This window comes from Panicum hallii, chromosome 5, assembly GCF_002211085.1.
Source record: "Panicum hallii strain FIL2 chromosome 5, PHallii_v3.1, whole genome shotgun sequence".
Taxonomy (NCBI): Eukaryota; Viridiplantae; Streptophyta; class Magnoliopsida; order Poales; family Poaceae; genus Panicum; species Panicum hallii.
Window position 1 is genome coordinate 37,466,080 of NC_038046.1, and position 27,168 is coordinate 37,493,247.

General features: G+C 45.8%; 1 protein-coding gene across 1 annotated transcript; it reads right to left on the minus strand.

Moving 5' to 3' along the window:
* Positions 1 to 9,973: 9,973 nt before the first annotated feature.
* Positions 9,974 to 13,143, minus strand: LOC112891754. The gene is made up of 2 exons (XM_025958698.1): positions 10,919 to 13,143; positions 9,974 to 10,267 (listed from the first exon to the last, which is right to left on the minus strand). The coding sequence occupies exons 1-2, from the start codon at positions 13,101 to 13,103 to the stop codon at positions 10,260 to 10,262; spliced, it is 2,193 nt and encodes a 730-aa protein (XP_025814483.1). The 5' UTR covers positions 13,104 to 13,143; the 3' UTR covers positions 9,974 to 10,259.
* Positions 13,144 to 27,168: the final 14,025 nt, after the last annotated feature.

Genomic DNA, 27,168 nt, shown 5'->3' on the forward strand with positions numbered 1-27,168 from the left:
CCCTGATGGAGGGTGGAGACAGAGCTATCGCTAAGCCCTGACAAGGGGTTGCCTTCAAATTTGAAATTTTTGGTGCAGAAGGCAGTAGATCCGATGTCGGCGCGGCAACATGGACATTGCTAGGTGGCTGCCCGTCCACTAACTCCCCAACTGACAAGATCACGGGTGCGGAGATTCCATAGTTGCTTTCGCTTTCCAAAAGTGGAAAGGAAGCTATTTCTGGAGGGCCGGCTAGCTGTTGTCCTCGGCGAGAGCCGGTACAGTGAGGTGGTGGTCCCCAACCACCTCAGCAGCTGGCATCAGCCGGTGAGGCCACGTCAGGCCAGAGGTTGGTGACCGTCAAACCGATAGCGTCTAGCGACGGCGGCACGGCAGGCTAGGTCGACGGTGGCGAGGCCGGAGGAGCTGGCGCAGCATTGGCCGGTAGTGGTGGTGCACCCGGCAGCGCGTATGGTGGTAAGGCCGAAGATGCTGCAATGGGCGGCGGCGCAGCAGCAAGGGCCTCGCAAGCAGCCTCAGATGGAGCATCGCCCGAAGCTGGCGGGGGGAAGAACCATCCACAACGCCGTTGTGGCAGCAAAAACCCTGGAGCAAGGGCCCATCATTGCCGCGTGACTCAACGTAGTCTGGTTGCCATCATAGCCAGAGTCGCCATCGCTGGAAGGTGCCGAAGGTCTTGTGGTGGACGGTGTGCGAGATCGAAAGTCGGCTGTACTCCAGAGGTGGACGATGATGGGGTAGGAGAGAATGTCCTTGCACCGCAGGTATGGAGGGAGGTTTCTAAAGACGATTTGCATAGTCAGGTCATCATAGGTCACCCGCTGCTCGTGCTCCGCGATGAGCAAGGTGATGGTGCGCGGGATCCTGCTTGGATTGTCTGTCCAAGCAGTGATCTTGAGCACAGACTGATCGGACTCCATCCAGCAAGATGAAGAAAGGATCATTCTGCTAGTACGCGGACTGGCTGCATGAGCAGGGATCCCCTCAAACTCGACGGCAACATAGAAATGAAGCTCGTCCGCCTCCGCACTGACGAGGCACATCCATGGCCGGAGTAGGGACCGAGTCGTGCCGATGTTGACCCAGCCTGTGCGAATGGCATAGTCGCGATCAGCCAACATGATGAAGATGATGAGGAACCGCTTGGGGAAGAATTTTCGAACGGACATGTCCCGACCATCAATCCCGGGGATGTTCCTGATAGCATCGAGGATGGCGTCGGCGAGGATCCCCTGGCCCCTGCTGTCGGGGACCAACGCAAGGATGGCCAGCCTCAGCCTGGCCTCCCAAGCATCCATCTCGTCGTAGCTGGAGATGATGCAGATCTCATGAGCTGGACAGAGCATGGTGTGCCTCTTGATATTTCTTATGCCCAATAGAATATTTATTCCACAGGCGCATAGAATTATCATTTTACTTTCACCTTGGAGTATTCCAGGGTATCGTAAATTTCCTCAGGGAAGCACTATGGTTAAAGAGTATCGAAGAAGCGAAAGATAAACTTTACTAGAGATATCAACCAACTAACATAGTGGGGTAAGCCAGATATGATAGATAAGATAAAGGCCAAGCGATGACCGTCTGAGACTCTAAACCTTAGAGCAGTAAGCAGTTGGGAGGACAAAGAGCGAGAAAGACTCCTAAAACACTTCTAAACTAACGAGCTATCCTCGTTAGACTAAACCTTGCTTCTAACTAATTATCAGAAACCTTGAGCTTACTTAGGCAGCCAGAGAGAGGAAGGACTACAGAAAAGGGTGAGAAGGGAGTCCAACGGCAAATAGCAACTACTGCTATGAAAACATCCGAACATGGTGGACTACGTGGGATGGATAGGGCTGTCACCACCTGCCGCCTACCACACTGTTTTGTAGGGTGGAACACACTTCAAGCTAACACTAAGTAAAGACACCATGTCCGTACTCGGTATTAGGATTTCTCTTAAGGCCTTCAAGAGAAATCCCCCTCAACCTAGGGAACTAACTTGAGCTCCCTAGTCCGGGTGAGAATACCCTCAAGCTAAGATCCCGATAAACAAGATAGAAAATAAAGCCTAAGCTAGAGGAAAGAACTTCCACACACAAGCTGGATAACTTAGATAAATAAATATGAAAAGTAAAGCTGACTCGAAACATAAAGAAGATAAATTATATTGATAAAATGTCAAACGAAAAGATACAAGAGCTATACCAGACTTCTAATGATGACTCCCGAATTCCGAGACAAGCACGACTTGATTCTAACACCCAGACTACTAAACCTAACTCTAGAAAGTGAAATGAGAGAGAGAAGAGAACTCCTTCATGTGTGTTTACAAGTGATGGATACCCCTCTATTTATAGTGTAGGAGGGTTGAGGATGAGGTCGGTGAAATGGTTGGAGAAGTTGCGTAATTCTTAGGCTGGCCAGCCTAGGGGAGGCCTAGGCCGGCGGTTGGATCCCACCGACTTTGATATTTGCTGCTTGGATTGAATCCTGGAGGCAGTTGTGATAACTGCCGAGGCGGAGTCTCTATCTTGGCGCGAAAAAAGAGGTTGGCCGGCTTGGAACTTTTTCCCGGGATGTTGAATCAACTGCCACAGCTTCTCTACGGTCTTGATTGCTTGCCCACAACCGGCATTGGTGACATTTGCGCTCCGTTTCCTAACTTGTGGACCCTTCAATCCAAGTGCTAGACCTTTCAGTCCATCTGATCAAACCGTCATTGGATGCACGGCTCAGGGATGAGTTTAGTGTGTTTTCTTCACCCTAAATCAATGACGTGGCAATCCGTGGAGGTACCAGGCCGGTCGGCCTAGGGGAGGCCGTGGATTTTCACACATTTTGCTTAATTTTGGTACCACGTATTCTTGCATTCGCAACTTATCCAAACTTATGAAACTTTATTAGAATAAGCACAATATGTACAGAATATGATGCAAAGCTTTGATTTATTTCCGAGAAGTTGATGATCACGACATATTTTAATGGCCATCAACAGTGCCCCGTAGGGAGGTCGTCATCAGAAAGGTGGAGCGACGGTGGCGAAGCATCCACCGGTGAATCCACATCCATTGGCGAGCGTGGCGAGTCATCAGCCATGGGATGGTCAGGGCGAGATCCGGCTGCGTCCCCAGAGCGCCCCCCGCGCCACCGATCATCACGGCGCGACTGGTGGCCGTGGTGCTCATGGATGATGGCGCCGAACCAGAGGGGTGCGCCGATGACGACCAGCTCTGCTCCCCGAGTGGGTCACTGACCACCGGCGGCCGTGAGGGCTGGGGGAGAGGGGAGAGGGGAGAGGGGGGAGGCCAGGATTTGGTTCTGTTGCGTCCGTTTGTTTGGGCATATGCGAAGTGAAGTGATGCAAGGCCCTTCTTAAAGACTTAATTCGCTCAAGCGCTTGCCAAAAACACGACCCTTGTCTTCAAATTAGAGGCATGCTATCTGCCGTTATCGTCCTTGTGGATGTGACCCTAAAGAGGAATAGGATGACAAGGACTATGAATTGCACTGAAAATGCCAGAGGACACAAATTTGCATGACGTTTTGCAAAATTTCAGTGGCCGGAAGTACCATCAATAATAACATTAAATCATCCACTAGGACTAGAAATCATCCACTAGGACTAGAAATTGCCTAAAACAATCATGAAACAAAGAATCCACTAGGACTCAATGTGGAGGTTTATGATCAAAGGAGCCATAGTCGAACCAATATCCTCTCGTGGAGGAACAATCGCGGCGAGGAACTCCTCTTTACCGGCAGCTAGCAAGGTGAGCGAGGTTCCTTCCGCTGTTGATGCTGATTGGTATCGTGCCACAACATTCAGCAACCCACTATCTTGTCTAGTAAGTTTCAATGCTGTTCTGCTGGTAATGACCAGCGCTTGCACATGACCTCTCTCAGGTTCACTAATGCAAGTTCACAGCTCATCAGCACATCCAATCACCCATTGGTGCTTCAACTGGCTGGTATCTACTCAACATCATGTTGGTGAAATTAAGAACCTGGCCAGCAGGTCTTCCTTCCAGCATTTAGAGTCTGCATCGATCAGGTATTTTCCTTCCTGCAGGTTTACTTAATTTAGAGATATTGCAGGAGGGATCCATAGTGTCTCCAAACTTTTACCTCATGCCATCAGCCATATGGCCCCCTTTTTGAGCAAATTCCAAGACAAACATAATGGCTCACCATGTAGGTGACACCTGCTCTAGGAACCTAGTACTCCCTCTATTTTTATTTACATATCGTTTGTCCTAAGTCAAATTTATCCAACTTTGATAAAATATAAGAAAAGAATAATAACATTTACAATATTAAATTTGTTTCATTGAATCCACCATAAAATATATATTGATATTGCATAGGTTGGGTGGTATAGTTGTTGCTATATTTTTTATAGACTTGATCAAAGTTAACTAAATTTAATTTAGGACAAAGCTAGTATGACATGTAAATAAAAATGGAGGGAATGGAGGGAGTATGGAGCAAGTCACCTCTCGCCATTAGTTACGTGGCCTTCAACAGCCGTGCACACTGACTTTTCTCTCTTTTGTTGACCATCCCCTTGGCTCAAACTCTCCATCCGCAGTCTTCCCAGAATAGCACGGACGACATACTGCTCTGTACTTTGGGATTAAGCTGCTCGCTGGCGAAAACCAAACATTTTGCTGGGCTTAGGAGTTGACCTACAGTGCTCGTTTCAATACTAGCATAAGCATTTAAATTTTTTATTCTCAACTACTAATTATCATCGTATCTATTAACTGTTAATAATCAATAATTCACCCTCATCTTTTTTTCCACCTCTCCGGTTAAAATAATATAACTTGCTGGTGTATTTATGTCTATTTTCCAAGTGAAAATGGCGAAGTTGTTGCTGGTTGTCCTGCTTGTGGCTCCAGCAGTTCACACTGGTCAAGTAGCTCCAGCTCCGCCTTCTGGGGTTTCTACTGCGCCGAGGGGAACTTCACCCCGGGCACCATTGTACGAGACCAACGAACTTGCACATATCCCAAAACTTAAAAGTGCAAACATTACCGGCCGAGCCGGTCCCGTCGGGGTACATTTGTCCCCCCCCCCCCCCCCCCCCTCTACTGTCCGCCAACGAGACTTGCGGGGTGGAAGCAATAGTAGTGTACGTCAGTGCCGAGGAGACTAGCAGTTCCAGATGCAAGAGGTTAGGAGTTTTGAGGATGCCCGGATGGTTTGTGGCTTCAGACAGGGCGCTATTGTGTTCCGTGACTGGTGCATGCTTGGCTTTTTCACCAGGGAGCTTGTTGTGCTGTCTCCAGAGGACGCTTCAATAGACGTTACTATGAGGCCAGACACATCTGCAGTCACTATATAGAGCAGCACGTTCGACGCAGCCATTCTTGAGCTAGCGAATGACATGGCACGTAAGATAGCTGCCTCTGCCAAGCATTTCATTCGGAGCGGAGAAGATAGAATTTTCTGGAGTCAAGTTTGAGCTGAAGATCTACGCCCCTGCACAGTGCCTACCGTCCTTGTCAACTAAGGATTGTGATAGTTTTCATACAGTGTTAAGTTGTTTGAGATACTCTTGGCTCACAACTTGACCACGGCGGGGAGAGTGGCGAAGTTGTGGGGGTTGGTTTCCTTCGTAGTAGTATTATTTTATTATTTTATTTTAAAAGGAATAACAATGCCAAGATTGTCTTCATCTCGGTTGCCATTAAATATGTGCCCTCACTAAATACAGAACAGATCTTTCATCCAAACCTTTTAGTCCCGGCCGGGGCCGGACCCGGGACCAATAAAAGCATTTGTCCCGGGTCCAACGGCTAGGGGGATGGGGGACCTTTAGTCCCGGTTGGAGCCACCAACCGGAACTAAAGAGGCTCCAACCGGGATTAAAGAATCTTTAAGGTTCTCACAAGTCAGTTTAAAAGAAAAGCATCCATCTAAAGTTATATGTGCTGTGTAGATAGGGTGGTAAGGAAACTATACACGAGCCAGGAGGCCTTGAGTTCGATTCCTGCGGACCGCAGAGGTTGGTTGTGCTTGCCAATTATTTTTTTTACGTTGTAGACCTTTTAGTCCCGGATTCTATAATCGGAACTAAAGGCATTGGCCTTTGGTCCCGGATTGCCTATCCCAGTTGGGAAACCGGGACTACAGAGGGTTTTCCCTACCGAGACTAATTAGTATTTATGTACTAGTGCCTTATCCATGTGTTTAGAAGAGGTGGTTGCCGCCTTGGAGTCATATCAGCTGATATTTGTGATACAACCATCCTGCTCAGTACCTTCCCACAACAAGGACACATTCTATAGCACTGGAGGTGGACAGAGCCACATCATCTGATCATCAGGCCTCCACTGCACTAACTCAGTAGTGGATCTTGGCATGGTTTCAACTCCACCAGTCTCAAAATTGAGTGTATCATTGACAAAAGCTCAGTAGTAATTCTTGGTGGTAGCTAAGGCAGTAGATAAATCATAGCATGGTTGCTTTTCACATCGTTCCCCATCCAGTGACGACATTCCATACCACCGCATATATCCATCACATGATAAACTCTTGGAGGCGGCATAGTGAAACAGCTATTCCTTTTCTTTTTTACCACTTCTTTTTAATTTCTAGCCATGTGGGCCTGCTATCAACCCATATCTCCAGCCCAATAGCCCCTTAATATGTTGATGCACTGTTCTAAGTCCAAAAGGTCTAAGAAATGAAGTATCTCCTCTCTAATGAGATGCTCAATTCTCTACCTCGAAATGTGGCTTAAACGATAGTGCCACAATTTCGAAGAAGTCTCGTCATTTCGCGTGCGCTTATGTGCCACATCACACACATTCATTTCATTGCAGAATAATCTTTCTCAAGAGAGATCAACTAAAGTTGACCTTGCAAATGACCAAAGCTGGATACAAAGATTATGAAACTTAATGTTGCACTTGTTACTAAACTCACAAATGTGTTCTGAATTATCTAATCTTTAAACTAAAATAAGATTTCTCTTTAAACTAGAAACATAAAGAACATCATCTAAATAAAGACCGAAGCCGCTCGGTATATGGCTGCTAATGTCATGAGTCCAAATAAGTATATATAAATTGGTAGTACATAAACCCATGCTAAGTCAAGCGAGGAGTAATATAGAGGACCACAAATCTGGCATTCTGGATCTCCAAATCGTACATTATATTCAACAAGCTTGACCTCTTCTCAATCATAAGCCCAACATATAACACCAACAAATTTACATCCTTCAGCCGCCACACCTTTAACACTCGGGAGAATTATACTTTCCATTACTTTTTTCTTCAATTCTTCAATCAATATTAATATTTTAAATAGCGGGCTATAGCGGTGCTACAGCGGTTTCGTGGAGCCACCGCTATAACCACTGCAGTACAAAATAGCGCGCTATAGCAGTTTTATGGAGCCGCCGCTATGACCACTGTAGTACAAAATTGCTCGCTATAGCAGGCTGTAGTAGCGCTAATAGCGGTTTGAGGATCCTGCGGCTAAATTCTATACCCGCTATTTAAAACATTTATCATCACAAACTCTTTTATGGTTCTGGGCACATTCAAGAGGAAAAACAGTTTCTCCATCTACTAATGCAAATAAAGAAACTTCTTCTCCCTCTAAAAGTTCTTTAATGATAACGTGTGATCCAGCAGACCAAAAGAGCGTTCAACCAGCATAGTGTCTATGGCTTCAAACGCCTCATCTAAAGTCATAGTAACAACTACACCCTTCCCAGCAGCCAATCCATCAGCTTTGACAATCATAGGGGCTCCTTGATCCTTTACGTATTGTTTAGCATCAGTAGGGTATGTGAATGTTTGATACTGCACTTCCATAATACAAGTACTCCGTTTGAATTGTAATGCTTAAGAGACAAATAGCTAACAGGTCTTAACAAATGGAATCTACTCTATAAATAAGCAGCGATTAAAATTTTGAAACAAATGAAAATGGATAAATGGACTCCTAGATCCCTTAATAGATGAAATCAGAAAATTCGGGGGTAGTGGGGGGGGGTGCGGCGGGGGGTCATGAGCACCCAGAGGTCAAAAGGCACACATAGTGCAATTCACACATATATAGAAAATAGTATTGGTATTTCTAGACATACATTCAAATATAGCATCAACCTATTTGGTTATCATCTAGGAAGCAAGTTAAATTTAGTTCAAGCTTAATAACTGTATAATTTGTTAAAGGAGAAAGTACATTCGTGAAGAGGAAAACACAACTAAGAGAATCCGTCCAGCTCGATCACCCATGCGCCCTCGGTCTCAACTAACTGCCTGCCGCGGTACTGTGTGCTGGCGAGCCATCCATGCGCACAACAGGTGGTCGCGTGTTGTGTAAGGAACCAGTGCGATGTACCCACACTCGCATACGCATGGAAGCAAGGCATCCTTTTCCCAAGGCGGCCCCCCCACGCGCGCAAAGTTTTCGACAAAATGCCTGCACGCCCCTGCACTCTCCCCTGTTTGGCGACGCCACATCAGCATGATGCCCGCGCCATGAATTGTTCGCTATTGTGTGCTAGTATCGACTCCATCTCAAAATGGCGATGTGTGGGGTGTGGAGGCGTTAAGAGATGTTTATTTTGGGGGTTGTTTAATTATGAGAACAATTTGAGGATCTTTTTGACTTAATTAGGAATTTGAGAATCTAGGGATGAAGATGGTGTTCCTAAGTGCATTCACTGCTAATTTATTATGCTATGAGCAACTAGGGAGATCATGTAACTAAGTGCACCCACCTGCCAAGTTCGTGTACTAACCGTGGATTTATTAAATCTTTTTATAGAGACTTTCCCATGTTCCAAAGGTGGTGCGTCCATTTTTCCCGGGCTTAAAAGCCACATCATTACGTAAATCCTTGAATAACTATCTCAACTCATAGATAGTTAAACATCGGTCCAACAATTTAGGACGGTGTTAAAGTCATATGAAAGGTTTCATCATCTCCAAAAACAAATCATCTGTTTTGCTATTTTTCAGATGTTTCCAAACAATGTCCAATAAAGTGAGGCAAAGCTTTGCCTAAATTCTGAAGAGCATCTCTTTGTTTGGCAGAGTCTAGCTCTCAGCTCCACATCAGATATGAAAGTTCTAGGCTCAAATAAAGTGTCTAAATTCCATTTTTAGACCAACATGGAGACAAAATGGCTTAAACAGGGAAAATATCAAGCATAGAAACCATCAACAAGGTCGAAACATGGGAAACCAGGTTGAGAAACATATATATAAGATTGAAAAAAAATCTACAAAACTACAATTTTAGAAGACAAATTGATGTACACAAGTGAGCGATTTTTAAAGGCCGGACCAAATTCATTTGTCTGATATAAATTTGACAAACCGAGAAGAAGAGGATATTTTCATCACAAACTTCATCATAAATTTTGCTATTTCATCATAAAATAAGGAGACTTTGATCTTGGGAATTTCTATAATAGCATATATATTCATTTCCTATATGTACATTAACAGTTTTTGCAAGATTTTTCTTACCTTCTAAATATTTTGTCCAAAGTGGGTTCAATATTTCCATCTAGGAAGTAGTTCACGCCAGTATATTTTCTAGCCCAAACACTTTGTATGTGCACATGGCTCCACCTCCGTGAATTCACAGAACAAGATATGTTAATTTCAAGAAATCTTAGAGTTAGAGTTCCACAAACCATAGCCCGTTTGTTTCCGATTATAATAAGCTTACCAGTGGAAATAAATGATAATTCCACATAAATACAATGCTTATTTTTATCTTACAAGATAAGCTGTATAACCCAGCAACGCATAGCTCTTCCCGCTGTGTATCTCTCTCCCTGCACCCTGCCTGACACACCTCGAACACCTCCCTCCCCCTGCCCTTCCACCGCCAGTGCTATAGCTTCCCTCAACGCCGCCACCGCTCCTCCTCCTCCCTCAACGCTGAGACCCCCACCCCTCCCCCCCCCCCCCCGACGCAATCCCTCCTGCCCGCACTGAGGCACCCTGCCCGCACCGAGGCACCCCCAACGCAACCCTGGTGCATAGGCCGCCACCCTTGCCATCCCTACCCCCGCACTCGTGTTGCACACCACCACAATGTTACTGGTAGTTGCTAGTAGTATTTTTTGGAATGACAGTTCATGGATTTTTAGATGGAAAAGCTGGTAAAGGTTGTGGCAAAATGTGATTCATTTACCACCAAGGCTTCAATGACATTTGCGTGGAAGTTCTTGCCCACAATCGCCCTCAACAATGCTTGAATAGTGTGGGATATGCAAACTTGGTTGGAAAATTTTACGAACGTGCGAAGAGACCATACAATTAAGGAGAAATAAAGAACCGGTGGGATATATTGAGAAAAAAATGCCCAATGGAAGATTTTGATAGCATAAAGTGAACTAGAAGCAGTCCTTTGCAAGATAAGCATGTTATTAAATATGGATAGTTCAAAAAATTAAATTTGATATTGATTGTGGCGGATCTAGCCTTGAAGCTTAGGGGGCTCATCTCTCTTCTTCCTCTTCTTTCTTTCTCCTCAAAAATGGAGGGGAGGAGGGAAGTTATTTAAACTTTAAAGAGGAGAACAACTAAAAAGTTAAATTAGTTCATGAGAAGAACAACTAAAAAGTTGAAGTGGTTCATTTAATCATTCCACATGCTAGACTGCTGTAGGAAAAGTCACCATGTTGCAGACATAGTAGATATCTCATTAACATACACACAATACAAGCTCTGGAATGGAAAGTCAAGATACCGTAGCTTGAAACTAAGGATCAAACCCATACAAAACAAGTAAAAAATTGCATAGAAACGAGCTACATGCTAACCTAATTTGCAAACTAATTTTACGAGCATGATGCTTCCTTTACTGCAGAGAGAAAACATAGACGCACAGAGGTAATTAATTAAGAGCTAGTTGGCTATAGTTACGCCCACTGATTACGGGACATTACCGCCTGGCGGCGTCTCCGGCCTGGTGGTGACGCCGGCGTGGAGGAGCAGCGCCCAGACGAGCGTTATGAACTCGCCGCCGCGCGCCATGGCCTGGACGTGGCCCTTGACGTTCTCCGACGGCGCCACGTAGATCACCATCTCCGACCAGAAGTCCGCCAGGATCCGGCACGCCGACACCTCGTCCCCTGCGTACTGCGCCACCAGGTGCCGCCCGAGCTCCGCGCCCCGCCGCAGCACCGTGTCCCGCGACACGGCGCTCAGCGCCGTCACCAGCCGCCCGTACATCCCCTCTGTCGACTCGCTCCCGCCGCCGCCGCTGTCCGCCCCAAGCGCTCCACGCACGTCCTCCGACACCTCCTTGTACCGTTTCTTGGACCATTCGGAGCAGTCCGGCAGCAGCTCCGGCGCCGCCGCCACCAGGTAGGCGAAGTAGTTGGAGAGGTGGCTGGCGGCGATCATGTCCGGTGAGGCCGACGTTGACTTCATCTCGAAAAGCCTCGTGGCGACGTGCCACGTGAGGATCAGCTCCGTGTTGCTGCTTCCGTCTCCGGTCCACCCCCAGCTCTTCTGAGTACCGTACAGCGCCCAGTCAACCTTGCCGCCGACCCGCCGCACCGCCGCGCTACCTTTGCTCATCCTCCCGTAGCTGCTCAGCAGTGACCTGAGCACGGCGTCCCTCACGGCCGGCGAGACCGCGACGGACCTCATGAGCCCCGCGCCGCCGTACAACTTCTCCAAGAGGAGCCCAGTCCGCCTGCGGAAACGGCGAGGCTCTAGCACCGAGTTCTGACCGATCTTGTCGCACCACCGCCCGGCAGGCCTCAGCCGCAGCACCGCCGCGAGGGCCGCGTGGACGCAGCTCGATTGGCGCCATGCCTTCTCGTGTCTGATGTAGTGTCCGAGCAGGACCATCTTGGTCCAGTTGGAGCACACACCGGCGACGATCTCCCATGTCTCGACGAGCACGGCGGCCAGCAGGAGAGAGAAAGTGATGACCTTGTAAGAAGTGGAACCTATCAGATCCTCGTGCTGATAAAGCCATCCCACGGCTACGGCTCCGACGATGATGAGGACGGAGCAGAGGTAGTTGAGAGCGGCGCACCACCCGCCGAAGGTGCACAGTGGAATGGGAGAATAGTAGAAATCACTTGCAAAGCAGAGCTCGTCGACGAGGACACGGAACAGCCGGTCGACGTTGACGCCGGAGCCAACGCTGTCCATGCCCCCGAGCACGAAGTTGAGGGCTTCTCCGGACCCGGCATCGGCCAGGGGGTACCCTGACAGCCGCCGCCGCAGGATCTTGAAGAGGGAGTAGGAGAGGCAGAGGTCTCTGAGCTCCTGCCGCTGCGCGAGTACGCCGTCGCCGTGCTCCGCCAACCTCCACACGCGGTCCAGCGTGACAAGGCTGCTGAGCTTGTCGTCAAGAACCTGGCCCTTGACGCGGTACCCCTGAGGGCTCTCCTCGACGTGCTTCTTCGCCTCCCCCGTCACTATGTAACGCGGCACCTGCTCGTCGCCGCCGTCGCTGACGAGCTGCGCCATGTAGCCGGCGATGAGCCGCGCGTTCTTGCCGAGGGCGAACGAGTCACTCGCCATCCGGAAGGCCGCCATCTTGAGCGACACCTTGGCGAGGCCAAGCGCGCAGAACGCGACGAAGATGGCTTTCAAGGAATTCTCCACCCATCCCGCCAACGGGAAGCAGACGACGATCAGCCACCCCACCCAGACGTACTTGAACGCGAGCTCCAAGGGGGGGCTGATCCTCTGCCCGTCGATGCTGTGGTCGCCGGCAGCAGGCAAGGCCGCAGCGGCGGTGACAGCCGCCGCCGCGACGTCGGCGTTGCACTTGCTGGTGAGGATGAGCACGGTCCACAGGAGGACGGTCCACATGTTCTGGATGTTGATCTTGTTTGCAGGACTGGTGCACTTTTCTAATTCGGGTTTTGGCAGAGACTCGTCGCACGGTCTTTTCTTCGCCGTGCTCACCAAGGAGGAGATGATTAAGGATGTGAGCGGCAGGAACAAGACGGAGGAGCACCACACGAAGAAGCGGAGCGCCGGGTGGCGGCAGTGCCGACGGCCGTACGTGCTCAGAGCCACCAGCAAGACGCTGAGCACGGCGGCGGCGATGATCTCTGCATTCACAAGATCTTCACTGGACACCGTTACGCCAAGAATATCCATGTGTATCTATCTCAGTCTACCAGGGTTATATTCTTCCTAGTTCCCTCACGGCAGTAGATGGAGTGCTGAGTGGCTGCGTGCATATATAGAGGCAGAGAACCTAACGGATGGGGGGAGCTAGGGGGCGATTTGCTGCAAAATAAAAAAGGAATTACTATTCCACGCTGTTCAGTTAAGGAGCGGATACCGGTGTCCAATAGTGCTGACACCAAAGTTTTAAATAACCGGCTATAGCTGCCGCTATAGCCGGATTTAGCTTTTTGGGAACATAAACGCTAGGAGAAGGTCAATTTGGCGCTAAGCAGGATAGCCCGCTAATAACCCGCTATAGCCAACTAAATCAGCTAAATTACCATCTCTTAGCCCGCTAAATTTTGACCGGAGATCGAATGGGTCGCTGTCGTTGGCCCGCCTGCTAAACACAATGCATCATTTAGGCCGCTAACTTATGGTCGTTGCATCATCTGAACTTTGTGTTAGATTTTTGAAAGCATGAAGTTGTTGTTTCTCTGCATGATGAATTGATGATGTTATGAATATTCTGAAACTGTGAACTTGATTTGCAAAACAGCTAAATAGGTTAGCTAAGGCTATAGCCGGATATAGACTTTTCTTAGCTTTTGAAAAGGTAACCGCTAAGGACCTTAGCAGGATATTTAAAACCTTGGCTGACACCGGTGGCTCCGGTGGCTGGCTCCGCCCCCGCACAAAGAACGCCTTACATAACGAGCTTCAATGGTTTAGTGAGATGGAAATGGAAGCCCATCTAGGGTGTAAGTGTGTGTTTTCATACATTCGTGTATGTGAATGCCCGTATCTAATAAAAAATATAGCAAAGGAGAGTTGACTTCAGCATATCACAACTTCGAAAACTAGACCAAAAGCCGTTTGGAATTCTCCTGAGGTTTATCAATTCATATGTATGTATGTATGGTAACACACGGGAGTGGTAACACATGTATACATGTATGGAACCGCCGGTGGTAATAGTAGGCATGAAGGAAAAAAACATAGAAAATTTCTTAACACACTACCTCAGCCATTTTGTGAAAAAATATAAAGTAACTCTCTTATCTTCATCTAAATTCCCCACGCCTATATTATTATAAAACTTATCTTAAAATAACAGCTGAAATTGTATTTAAATTCCCCACATATGCCACTATTGAAAATAGCACAAAGTAAGATCTAAATCTATTGTGTAAAAATTTACTTTACTTGTTGAATTGACACACCTCACGAACTTCTGCATTTTAACTATTGGCAACGTGGCGACGTGGTTGGAAACCCTAGGTACTGTGTGTTACATATATAGGTCTAACAGTCCCTGCAAATAAACAAATGCTCATTGAGTTTGTCCCTTTCTGATTTTTTATTTCTTTAAGGAACAATCATTTTCTGTAAGAAGCAGAAAAAGAAAAACCCCGTGATTCAAAATGACCAATGATCTTTACCTATTTCTAAAGTAAGAATTGATTTTTGATCCATCATACTACGTAATCCCAAACTGCCAGTTATTTACCTAGCCTGCCGTGCTCTGATATGTGGGTCCAAATGCATCCGCACCTCCTCCATCTCTCGTTGCCGTCCGACTCCTCCGCGGCCCTCTTCTCCCATGAAACTGCTTTTGCGGTTGACGCAGTGCACGGAGCACATGCCCTGGCCTACAACAGCTGCGCGCTCCACTCCCATAATCTAGCTACCTTACTTTTCCCCTTCCCTTTTCCATTTTCTCTTCCCTACGTACATCCAGCAGGGCTGTTGACTGGGTGAGAGTGGGGGTAGCATTGCGCTGGCTCGTGGAGCGCGGCTCCGAGGTGGGCTCAAAATTTTTGTTTCCTCCTCCTTTCTCATTTTCTTCATTTTTTTTGTTTTCCAAAAGTTTGTTCCTGAAATTTATCTCCCAAACTAGATATTAAGATTTGCTTCCAAAATTTTTGCTTCTTATTTTGTTTTTCTCCAAAAGTTGTTAAAAAAATGTCTCCCAAATTTGATCTTAAGTTTTTGCTTCCAATTTCTTTCTTCTTAATTTTTGTTCCTAAAATTTTTTCTCCCAAATTTGTTCTTAAGTTTTGTTTTCCAATTTTTTTTCTCCTGAATTTTTGTTCCATATTTTTTTGAAATTTCACCAAAATTTTGTTTCAAATATTTTTCCAAACTTTTTTTCCCAATTTATTGTCACAATTTTTGTTTTTGGCCTTTATATAATTTTTCTCTTTCTACAATTTTTGTTTTACGATTTGATTAAGTTTTGTGTATATAAATGTTTGTATGTAAATTTTTGTGTGTATAGTTTTTTATCAAAAGAGAAAGAGAAAAGGAATACACACGTGTGACCGGTGATTAGCTGGTGGCTTGGCGCTCCAAATTGCTAGGAGCTGGATATTTGGATGCGGGTGTCTTTAAATGGGAATGGACACAGACGGAGGTAGTCTACCTGGTCCGAAATTGACCGTAGGGAGCGCTTCCCACGATCGCCCGTAAATTCGGTAGGCCCCTCTTCTACCGCCGCTTCTGGCCACGGCAGCCCCAACCTCCTCCGCCTCAGAGTAGATTAGGTCGCAGTCGTGTATGCTCTCGCCGACGGCACCTCCGCCCTCGCCGACCACCTGCCTGCCTCCTTCCAGGTCGCCCAACCACTTCTCGTGGCTCCGTTTCCCATTATATTGCTCACGGCTACCATGTCGTCCAAGACTCCAAGTCCTCCATCTCCTCTGACCGTGAGGATCTTCATCGTGCTCCTTTTTATATACAATCTACAAGCTAAACCACCTTAATCTAATTTATATTTTAACTTATTGAGTATACGGAGGACGAGTAGCTGAGGATCTGCAAAGGACCAAAGACACAAGATCAGGGAGAAGGATAGGCTGCCGCCTGTTGGCTGTTGCTGTTTTGCAGAAATAGAAGACGAGCTCTGCTCTGGCTTGGAGGAGATCCATGGATAAGCTGCTGATATGGCCTCCTAGGTGGAGATTCGGAGGAGGGAGAATAACTGGTGCTTGTGCTGCTATTTTCTTGGATTGAGAAGGTGAGAAGATGCATGGCGCGCAGCTGCTTGTTGTGCTGCTTTGGTTTTTGGGAAAAGAATCGTGTAGGCAAATTGAAGAGCAGGAGCTGTTGCTTAATTCGATGGAGGGGGGAGCTGGTGGATGTGCAGCTTGGTGGAGTTTGGGTGCTTCCCTTGCTGCAAAGATTTCCTGCCACAGCGAAAGGGGATCATATAATTTACGTACATCCAGGATCTCTATATTTTTAAGAATAAAATGCATTAAGGTCCACCAAATTATAAGGGTGTGTCGTTTAGGTCCACAAACTCCAAAAATATATTTGTAGTCTATCAATTTGTAATTTGTGTCACTTATATCCATAAACTTTGAAAATATAGGTGCATAAACTCTAAAAGGGTACTTTTGGATACATAAATTTGTAAGTTGTGTCACTTAGGTCCATAAAGTCCAAAAAGTGCATTTTTAGATCTGTGAACACCATCCATGAGCCACAGACGCGCCCACAAAGGTCGCCCTGGTATCGCTGTCCTTGAATATCCTTCAACCCTCACCGAGAACCACTCTCGGTTGATCCAAGTCTAACGTCGTCACGAGATTTTTTGCTACAACATTTTGCGCAACCATATCCGGCCACCCACGCCACAGAGGATATAATATCCCTACCACGGTGCACATGTTGTTGAGTCCCTATATGACCTCCTCCACCTTTCCCAAGCCATCACTCTGTGACTTCCTCCACCTTTCCCAAGCCATCACCCCCTCCTTTCCACCCATATTATGAGGTCATATCTAAATCTAAGCTCCATAACTTATCAACCAATGGCAGTCAGTAAGCCCCCCTTTGAATCCTAATACATGTCAATAACCTTCAAGGTAAGTCTGTCATCCCTCCTCTCTTCTCTCCATATGCACTTGATTCGAAATCGGGGCTCAAATTTGACCTTTTTGGCGAAACTCCAGTAGCGTGTGGACACCGTGTAGATTCATGTTGGTGCGATATCAGTGCATGAAGGCTAGGTGGAGGGGTGTGGATCTAGATGGCACAAATTACAAGTTTATGGACCTACGAACGGACTTTCAGAGTTTGTGGACCTAAGTGGCACAAATTATAAGTTTATGAATCAAAAATGCAATTTCGAAGTTGATGGATAGTGACACCCTCTTACAAGTTGATAGTTCTCTGGTGGATTTTACTCTTTTTTAATAATATTTTGTCAAATTAGCACCTGATATAAAAATCTAGGAACCTTTTTCCTTGTATCAACTTATCTACATCTTTCATTTTCCTCGCGCGGAACTTTGGGAAGAAGAAGAAGAAGAAAAGTAAGCAAAGATGGTAGGAACAGCAGCAATAATGAGCTCAATAGGTGAGTCAAACTTACCTTTCTGCAGTAGTTGTTCATCCTTTTGTTTGAAAAATGAGCTCACAGCCATATTTCACACAAAGTATTTTTCGGCGATAACATTTAGGTTGTTTTCTTTGAATGTTTCTTCCGTTACGAAACAAAAATGTGAAGGCACGAGAGGTTAAAATGCTAGCTTTAGATATAGTTTTGGAAAGTGTTCTAACACCATGAAACATGAACTAGGGTTCAGAGCGAGCTGATGGTAACTCTGAAGCGGATAAGAGCCCGTAGCAATGGACGGGTATTCTAGTTTGTATAAAGTACTAACAACTATCAAGTAGACGTGGCAGATTCTTCGCTATCAAGTACTAACAGCTAACCCTCTTGTGATGCTACTACTAATTTTATTGTGATCCGTGTCATTGGGAGATTCACTCGTCAGCCCAAGTTGTTGGACGCCATCTGGTTTATATTTTGTTTATATTACTATAATTTTCTTTACGAGCTGATCGTGACCAAGATTTGTAACCTCTAGCTCTAGGTTGGCTCCGTATTGCTATAGTAGTGAATCGAGGTTGTTTTTCTCGTTCGAGTTCCTGCGCAGACAGACAGCGCTGCAAGTTGATCATAGATCTCGAGATGTAGATAAGTTGATCATAGATCTCGAGATGTAGCTCTGTTTGTCTGTCTGTCTGTTGTTCCTCTGCACTGCACACATCATACAGAACTAAAGCACGGAGGTTGGGGGGACCAAACAAGCAAACCAGTAATGCGAGTGCCACGCGTATGTCTAATTTAAACCAGAACTCCGTACTTCTAGGAACCTTGACAAGCCCCGTGTGCTTCAGCCTGCAACGGAGTGGCCCTGTCGTTGACCCGTGGCTTAACCATGATCATCGGGTGGTCCATCGCATGGGGGGATCGGAGGGTGAGGGGAGAGGTGTCATGGATGAAATTCTCCAATAATCCAGCCGGCGTTGGTCCAATTATCTGATTCTCCGATGGAATTGGCAAGCAATGTGACAGGACGTGCTCAGGTACCTTCGCGAAAAAAAAAAACAGCGATGGTACAAATCGATGCTCGGCGCCCTGCTAGTTGGAGGCTTGGCTTGCTTTCTACCTGCTTTTTTCTTACTTCTGTCATCTCCTTCTGTGATTATAATTCTTTGCGGCTCCTTTTCCCTTGTGGTTAGGCCTTGGCCTTGTATCTTGATCACCGTCTCCCTATAGCTTGTTGATCTTGTCGTATTTACTTTCAAGAAATGAAATTGTTCATGTTGGCTGACTTAGCCCTCGATCTGTTGAGACTTCAAAAAAATTTGCAGACCCGAAGCTGACTTGACAGGTCCATCTCTTACTAAGTAGAGTAAACTTGTGACAGCAAAGGGTCGGAGGTTTCCTTCGTGCTGAAGCTGCTAGCGCTGAGGTAAGCAAAACCAGTAATGTTCTTGGGCGTAAGCACCACACCAGGAGGGGATTGGGATACACTTAAGATATTTCTATTCTTGATCCGCACGCTTCAGACGATTAATTACTGGAGTCCAGAAAACATTTACAGTTGCATCTATCCGTTCACGCCATGAGAAGTGCGCGGATCCACAGAAAAAATCGTCATGGCATGCGTTTATTTCCCGCCTTTCACGATCCTGATTTTTGTTTTCTGCGGGTCAGGATCCTAAAATTGATGTAGCGTGCCCTTAACACTGACTGCCGCTGGAAAATTAAACCACCTGACATCAGATGGCTGAGTTGCGATGTACTCCGTAGAAGGTCATCTGCAGTGGGGTTTCGTAGGAATTTCAATCTCATTAAATGAGCTGCCACGTAAGAAAAATAATAATATAGCAAGAAATTTACGAAGAGAGAGAGAGAGAGCGCGCGCGGATGGATTTCATTATGATAAAATTAGATATATACTGATTTCAAGACTATAAAACCTGTCGAAATTAGCATTGGGCTCGAGAGTTTTATTTTATCCAACTTCATCCAATCTCATAAATTGCAATTAAATGCTATAGCTCGTCTATGAAACCGTGAAATAAAACTAATACATTGAAGGAAATTTCTTTAGATGCTTGTCACTCTTATAAATAGTGAAGTGAAACTCCCCACTAGAAATAGCCTAATAAAGCCTGCTACTTAGTTTCCAAATCCTAGCATCCTCCTTTTTCAGGTAAACCAAGATAGACATAATTAGTGCATCTATCTTGATTTGTCCTAAATCAAACCTTAGTATCCTCCTTTTACACACGTGAGTGCGGTAAAGCATGTTCCGTCCTGAACCTAAATACATTTTTCTCCAATCATTCACATGTACAAGTCTATCTTGATTTGTCCGAAATCAGAACCTAAACCTTGACTAGCAGTAAACACTACTATCAATCTTGTCTTAAATCTATATAAAATTCTAACTGCTATAATGGTAAAAAGTTTAAAAATTCGATTTAGAAGTTAGAACAAATCTAGATATATATATTTGTGATCATACGAGGAATGAAAATACACACCTTATTAAGCAACAGAGTTCTTACCTTGAATGCAAAATAATTTGCAGCAACCGTAAGTATTTGTTTAGTAAATTTAATAAATCAACGATATCATGGCATGTGCTGTTTAACCAATGGATATGTACTCTGTAGTATTGATTGACTTACTTTTTTTTCTTTTTTTTTTGAACTTATTGACTGACTGACTTGACTCCAAATTTACCATGTACTCTTGGACAGGCTCTCTCTGTTGTTTCTAGTGGGCTGCTGACCGGGCCGTTACCCACCCGCTGGAGAACGAATTGGGCTCCAGTTTTTCAAGTTGTAGTTACCTTTTTTATCTTTTCTAGGTTGGGCTCGGAACATCAATAGCAGCTCCGGTTTCCCACAATCAATCGCAGCCTCAAAGCTCAAACCAAATCTTGGCCCAACTGTTTGGCCTAAAAATGCAAAATCCCGTATTCCAGGAGTAGATATGGGCTAGGCTGGAATTCGAGTTTGATGCTAGGATCGAACTCGGATTTTCCACGAGTAGAGAAAACATTCAAGAAAGGTAAATGTTCATTCATATGTTGACCGTGCTATATCATTTGGTTGTTTCTATAAATATTAATTTCTTCCTAGTTTTGAAGCGTAAGTGAAGTGCATGTCTTTCCGCCATCAGTTTGACTGATTGGTGCACGCAGGTACTGTAGCATGCAGCGCAGATAAACAAAATAATTAAATTCGACTCCTATTTTTTGTATTTGAAGCTTAAGAGAGCCTCTAGATGAGGCAAAGTAATTAAGTATAAATGAATTACTCACATTCTCCCATGAGCTTACTTATGTTTTTAGGTTAAACTGGTTGATGCATACAATTCAATACCAAGAAGGGGTTAGAATAATATAAAGAGCCAAAGTGCATTACAAACTCTCAAACAAATTGAAAGTTTTAAGTTAGATAAGATGTCGGAATTCCTAAAAGAATTTAGAGAAAAATAAAATTTCTTCCTTGACCATTATAAGTGATTCTGAAACGAAACCGCTACTAATAGGATCTTTTCCCCCTCTATGATTTCTAGCTCTCTTCCAAAGGAGGACCAGAAACCGCCCAAAATTTCATATAACGTGCAACAATTGAGCACAAAACCTCTTGAAACTTGCACCTTTGAAGCGTTAGAACCTTTTTTATTTTCTTGGAATTGCTCTCGGCGGACATCGTGGTATACTAGCTTAGTGGTATAACCAACAACCTTGGCAACTAATATCTCGTAGCAAACCAAAGGGACCGAATGACAAGAAAAGTCCATTCTTCACTGCCTAGCACCGAAGCCAGCAACCTACTCCGCTCCATTTGCCTCCATGCAAAGCTAGACCGCCGTGTGCACGCGAATTCTCTCATCAATGTACGCTCATGCATTCACCTCTGCACGAGTGCATATATATCTATCGTCGAATCGCACAAAGGTCAAATCATTCACGTGCAGTGGAGAACGCTACCTCGGCGTAACAATTCGATTTCATCTTCCGAGACCCCGTTTGGATCAAAACAACTGCTCCGGTGCTTGTCCTTTCAACGCCTCTCCAAAAAGGAGGGCAATTGCTCTCTCCCTCTCTCTGTAAAAAACCTCAACTTGCCGCCGCGACATCCATTCATCGCGCGTACTGCTGCATGCCGATGCATCGCAGAAGGGGGAGAACAGTCGCTGCAGGTGGGCCCGCACGACATGCCGGGTTAGGGGAGGGGGTGTTACCGAGAGGCCGGTGGTCACCGGGGCGGCCTTAGAAGAGGGGGACGGGGGTAGAAAGGAAGACCGGCGGTGGTGACAGGTTGCAGGCGGCGGGGACGCCGCCGGGCGGAGGCGGCGGCTTGACATCCCTGGCCAGGGACCGGGCGGGGGAGCTTGGGTTGGAGGTGATTAGTGGCGGCGGCTGTGGAGGGCGGCGGCGGAGGCGCTAGAAGCGGTGCCGGATGTTGGAATATTTGGGCCCAATAGTGCGAAGGTCCACCATATAAATCCAAATAATTTCAATAAAATCTTAAAGGCCCATTAGTGCAAAAGTGTATAGCAACAAGTTAGTCCCACATTGCTAGTGGAGGTGGAGGAAATCCAACTTAAATAGTTGGATGCTCTCCATGCTGTTGCAAGCGTGGGTGAGAGGAAGAAGGAAGAACGCGCGCGCTCGTTCGCCTCGCCGGGCTCAGGCATGGGCCCGGGCTTGGGAGAGGAGAGACATTTGGCACCTCTAGAACTCGTCCATTCAGATATCTGTGAGATGAATGGCGTGTTAACAGAAGGTGGAAAAAGATATTTCATAACCTTGATTAACGATGCAACTAGATTTTGCTATGTATACTTATTGAAAACGAAAGATGAGGTTCTTAACTGCTTTAAAATCTATAAGGCTGAAGTAGAAACCCAACTTGAGAAAAAGATCAAACGACTTAGGTCCGATCGAAGAGGTGAATATTTCTGATCAAACGACTTAGGTCCGATCGAAGAGGTGAATATTTCTCTAACGATTTTGACTTATTCTGTGAGGAACACGGCATTATTCATGAGAGAACGCCTCCCTATTCACCTCAATCAAACGGGCTTGCCGAAAGGAAGAATCGCACGTTGTCTGACTTGGTTAACGCCATGTTAGACACCGCTGGATTATCTAAGGCATGGTGGGGGAGGCAGTATTGACTGCATGTCATGTCCTGAATAGAGTGCCCATGAAGAATAAGGAAAAGACTCCTTACGAGGAGTGGATTGGGAGAAGACCTTCACTCTCTTACTTGCGCACATGGGGTTGTTTGGCCAAGGTGAATGTGCCAATCAACAAGAAGCGCAAGTTGGGACCTAAAACTGTGGATTGTATCTTTTTGGGTTATGCACATCATAGCATTGTTTATAGGTTTCTAGTAGTTAAATCTGAGGTGCCTAATATGCATGTAAATTCACTGTTCGAGTCTCGTGATGCTACTTTCTTTGAGAATATTTTTTCTATGAAAGACTCGTATGTTATATCTTCATTACCTCTGAATGAAATAGTGAATACAACTCTTGAATCTGTTGAATTTTCTGAGCATGATGAACACGCACTTGAATCAAATCATGAGGAGATTCACACTGATGCTCCTAGGAAGAGCAAGAGATAAAAGATTGTAAAGTCTTTTGATGATAATTTTACTGTTTATCTTATAGATGATTCTCTCAAAACAATCACTGAGCCATTCTCATCTCCTGATGCGGATGATTGGAAAGAAGCTGTCCGTAGCAAGATGGACTCCATTCTCTCCAATGGAACTTGGGAGCTGGTTGAAAGACCGTATGGTTGCAAACCTGTGCGTTGCAAGTGGGTGTTCAAGAAAAAGTTTAAGCCTGACGGTACTATTGACAAGTACAAAGCTCGTCTTATGGCTAAGGGCTACACCTAGAAAGAAGGCGAAGATTTCTTTGATACTTACTCACCTGTTGCGAGATTGACCACTATTCATGTTTTACTCTCCCTGGCTACCTCACATGGTCTTCTCATCCATCAGATGGATGTTAAGACAGCTTTCCTCAATGGAGAGCTAGAAGAGAAAATCTACATGATACAGCCTGATGGGTTTGTAGTAGAGGGTCATGAAAACAAGGTGTGCAAGTTGTATAAATCTTTGTATGACCTGAAGCAAGCACCTAAGCAATGGCATGAGAAATTCAACTTGACACTCATATCAACAGGCTTTAGTGTCAATGAGGCTGATTGATGTGTGTATTACCGCTATGGTGGGGGTCAAGAAGTTATATTATGTTTGTATGTCGATGACATACTGATCTTTGGGACTAGTCTTGATGTAACCAACAAGGTTAAGACATTCTTGTGTCAAAACTTTGATATGAAAGATCTTGGTGAGGCTGATGTTATTCTCAACATCAAGCTGATCAAGGGAGAGAATGGGATTACTCTTTCGCAATCCTATTATGTGGAGAAAATGTTGAAACGGTTTGGCTATAAGGATAGCAAATCTAGTCCAACTCCCTACGATCCGAGCTTGATTCTTCGAAAGAACAGAAAAATTGGCAGAGACCAATTAAGATATTCACAGATGATTGGCTCACTCATGTATTTTGCAAGTGCAACGAGACCTGACATCTCTTTTGTTGTTAGCAAGTTGAACCGGTTTACTAGTAATCCGAGAAATGATAAGTGGCGTGCGCTTGAGCGCGTAATGCACTACTTGGTAGGTACTATGGAATACGGGATTCACTATTCCGGTTTTCCTGCAGTACTGGAAGGATACAGTGATGCTAATTGGATATCGGATCTAGATGAGCTGTATGCCAGTAGTGGATATATTTTCACTCTTGGCGGTGCTGCTGTTTCATGGAGATCATGCAAACAGACGATCCTGATGAGGTCTACTATGGAGGCAGAACTCACAGCACTAGATACAACTAAAGTGGAAGCCGATTGGCTTCATGAGCTCTTGGTGGACTTGCCTATTGTCGAGAAATCATTGCCAGCAATAATGATGAACTGTGACAATCAAACGGTGATTGCCAAAGTAGACAGTTCAAAGGATAATATGAAGTTTTCAAGACATATCAAGAGACAGTTAAAATCAGTCAGAAAAATGAGAAACTCCGGAGTTATCACTGTGGGTTATGTCCACACTGAGAAAAATCTGGCTGATCCGTTCACCAAGGGGCTGTCACGCAATGCGATAGACAATGCATCCAAGGAGATGGGTTTGAGGCCCGTATAAGCTATTACCTAGTGGTAACCCAACCTATATGATCGGAGATCCCGTGAATTAGGATTTGGGAAGAACAAGTTAGAGGTTAGCATAAGAGTAATCTTTTGTACTCACTCGAGAAGGATGCAATACTCTCGATTACTGCATGGCAGGTTGGCATTGGCCTTAACGTATTCTGTTGGCTTTAATTAGCAAAGACGTTATCCTGCAGAATGTTCTTAAAAGAATACACCTATGTGAGCTTGACTGTTGGACGGTCGCAGTCTGTGAGATTCGGGTGATCTCTATTAAGCTCATGAAGAGACCAGAGAGTACGACCTATATGCTCCAACCGCGAAGTAGCCTACTGGAGGTCAAGTATCAGTTTGACTGTAAGTGAAACTCATTTGAACAAAACTTGCAATTCAAGGCTTAGTCCATTGCTCAAGTTGTAAATGAGTGTAACTTGTTGTTCTAGATGGAAGTTCAACTTAACAGTCTCCATTGAAATACTGGTATATCAAACAACAGTGGGTTGAGGCAAAATCATAACGAGTCTTTGAGATCTGGTGGGGAGTTGTTGGAATATTTAGGCCCAATAGTGCAAAGGCCCACCATGTAAATCCAAATAATTTCAATAAAATCTCAAAGGCCCATTAGTGCAAAGATGTATGGTAACAAGTTAGTCCCACCTTGCTAGTGGAGGTGGAGAAAATCCAACTTAAATAGTTGGATGCTCTCCATGCTCTTGCAAGTGTGGGTGAGAGAAAGAAGAAAGAATACATGTGCGCGCTCGCTCGCCTCACCTCGCCGGGCCAGGCTCGAGCACGGGCACGGGCACGGGCACGGGCACGGGCACGGGCACCTCGCCGGGCCGGGCTCGAGCACGGGCACGGGCGCACGGGCACGGGCACGGGCACGGGCTTCGGGCGAAGGACGCGTGAATGGTCCGCCAAAATCCGATCCAATCCTTGCGGGAACGCGGCTTCCTTTTGCAGATTTGTTTTGCCGCTTTGAATCTGTTACGAATTTCACGTGCGGTATTTTTGGGACTCGTAACCGACTTGGTTTTTGGGATGCCAAAAATCCTAGCAGTTCCTTCCTATAAATACGCACGGGTGCCAGCTAGAAACAGAACATAACAGAAGACGCACAACATGCCTCGACCTGTCTGCTGCGCCGCCGCGTATGCTACTTCATCCCGTTCATCGGCGTGCACCGGCGATCGGGAGAGCAAGTCTCCAGAACCTCGTCCTCAGCGATCCTGCACTGGGAGAGGGTGAATAAGATTTTTGGGAAACGCTCTGCGCAACTGCTCGAACGTTTCCACATCGCCGTCCTCGTCGCCACGGCTCGTCTTCCTCCTCGTCGGTGGGGCGCAACTCGGCGTCGTCAAGCGCGCGGAGGTGCTGATCGTTGTCGTCGTCTTCTTTACCCGGTTATTCCGGTCAGTCTACAGACGTACGTTTTTCTGTCCCTAACTATATCTTTCACACCTAGTATGATCTGATTAGGGTTGATCTTGCTGCTGCAATGTTTTATCTTAAATCACTTGATCAGCATGTTTACATATGTTCATTTTCTGTACGCAATTTTCATCATGGTCATTATTTATTTTCGAATTAATTTAAAACTGAAATTTTTATTTTTTTCCATCACCGGAGCCGGAGGAGGCTGGGGTTGTGTGTGTGTGTGTGGGGGGGGGGGGGGGGGGGGGGGCTGCGATTGGATGGATTCCAACCGCATATGTTAGGAATAGATGCCCCCACTTGCCGCACCATGTGAGGCAAAAGCCGTGTACAGAGATTTATCTCCTCACCTACGTAATGTTGAGAGGTCACCTACATGTTCGGGATTAAGTTGCTCGATCCTGGTCAAAACCGAACATTTGCTGGGCTTAGGAGTTGACCTACAATGCTCTGTTCATCCACAGCTACTAATTATCATTATATTTATTAACTGCTAATAATCACTAACTAGTTCACCCTCATCTTTTTTCGGCCTGTCCAGTTAAAATTATATAATTTGCTGATGTAGTTGTGTCTACTTTCCCAGTCAAACTGGCGGAGTTGTTGTCATGCTTGTGGCGGTGCAATTCACACCGATCAATAGCTCCTGCTCCGCCTTCTGACATTTCTATTAGTGAAAATATTACTGACCTAGGCCCATTTGCCCCCCCCCCCCCCCCCCCCCGTTGTCTGCCAACGAGACCCGCGGGGAGGAAGCAACGGTAGTGTACGCGGTTGCTCAATCAGTCTAAGATGCAAGAGCTGCGTTACCAAGAGTTTTAAGGACGCCTAGATGGTTTGTGGAATCGATAGGGCGCAATTGTGTTTTGTGACTGGTGCACACTTGGCTACTTCATGAGGGAGCTTATTGTGTTCCTATAAAGCCAGACAAGTTTTCAATCATTGTCCAGAGCAGCATATTCGATTCAGCCATTCTTAAGCTAGCGAATGGTGTGGCATGTAAGACAGCTGCCTCTGCCAAGCATTTCATTTGGAACAGGGCAGATAGGACTTTCTGGAGT

Coding starts and splice junctions, on each gene's coding strand:
- LOC112891754 (XM_025958698.1), bottom strand. CDS start 13,103: ATGGATATTCTTGGCGTAACGGTGTCCAGTGAAGATCTTGTGAATGCA.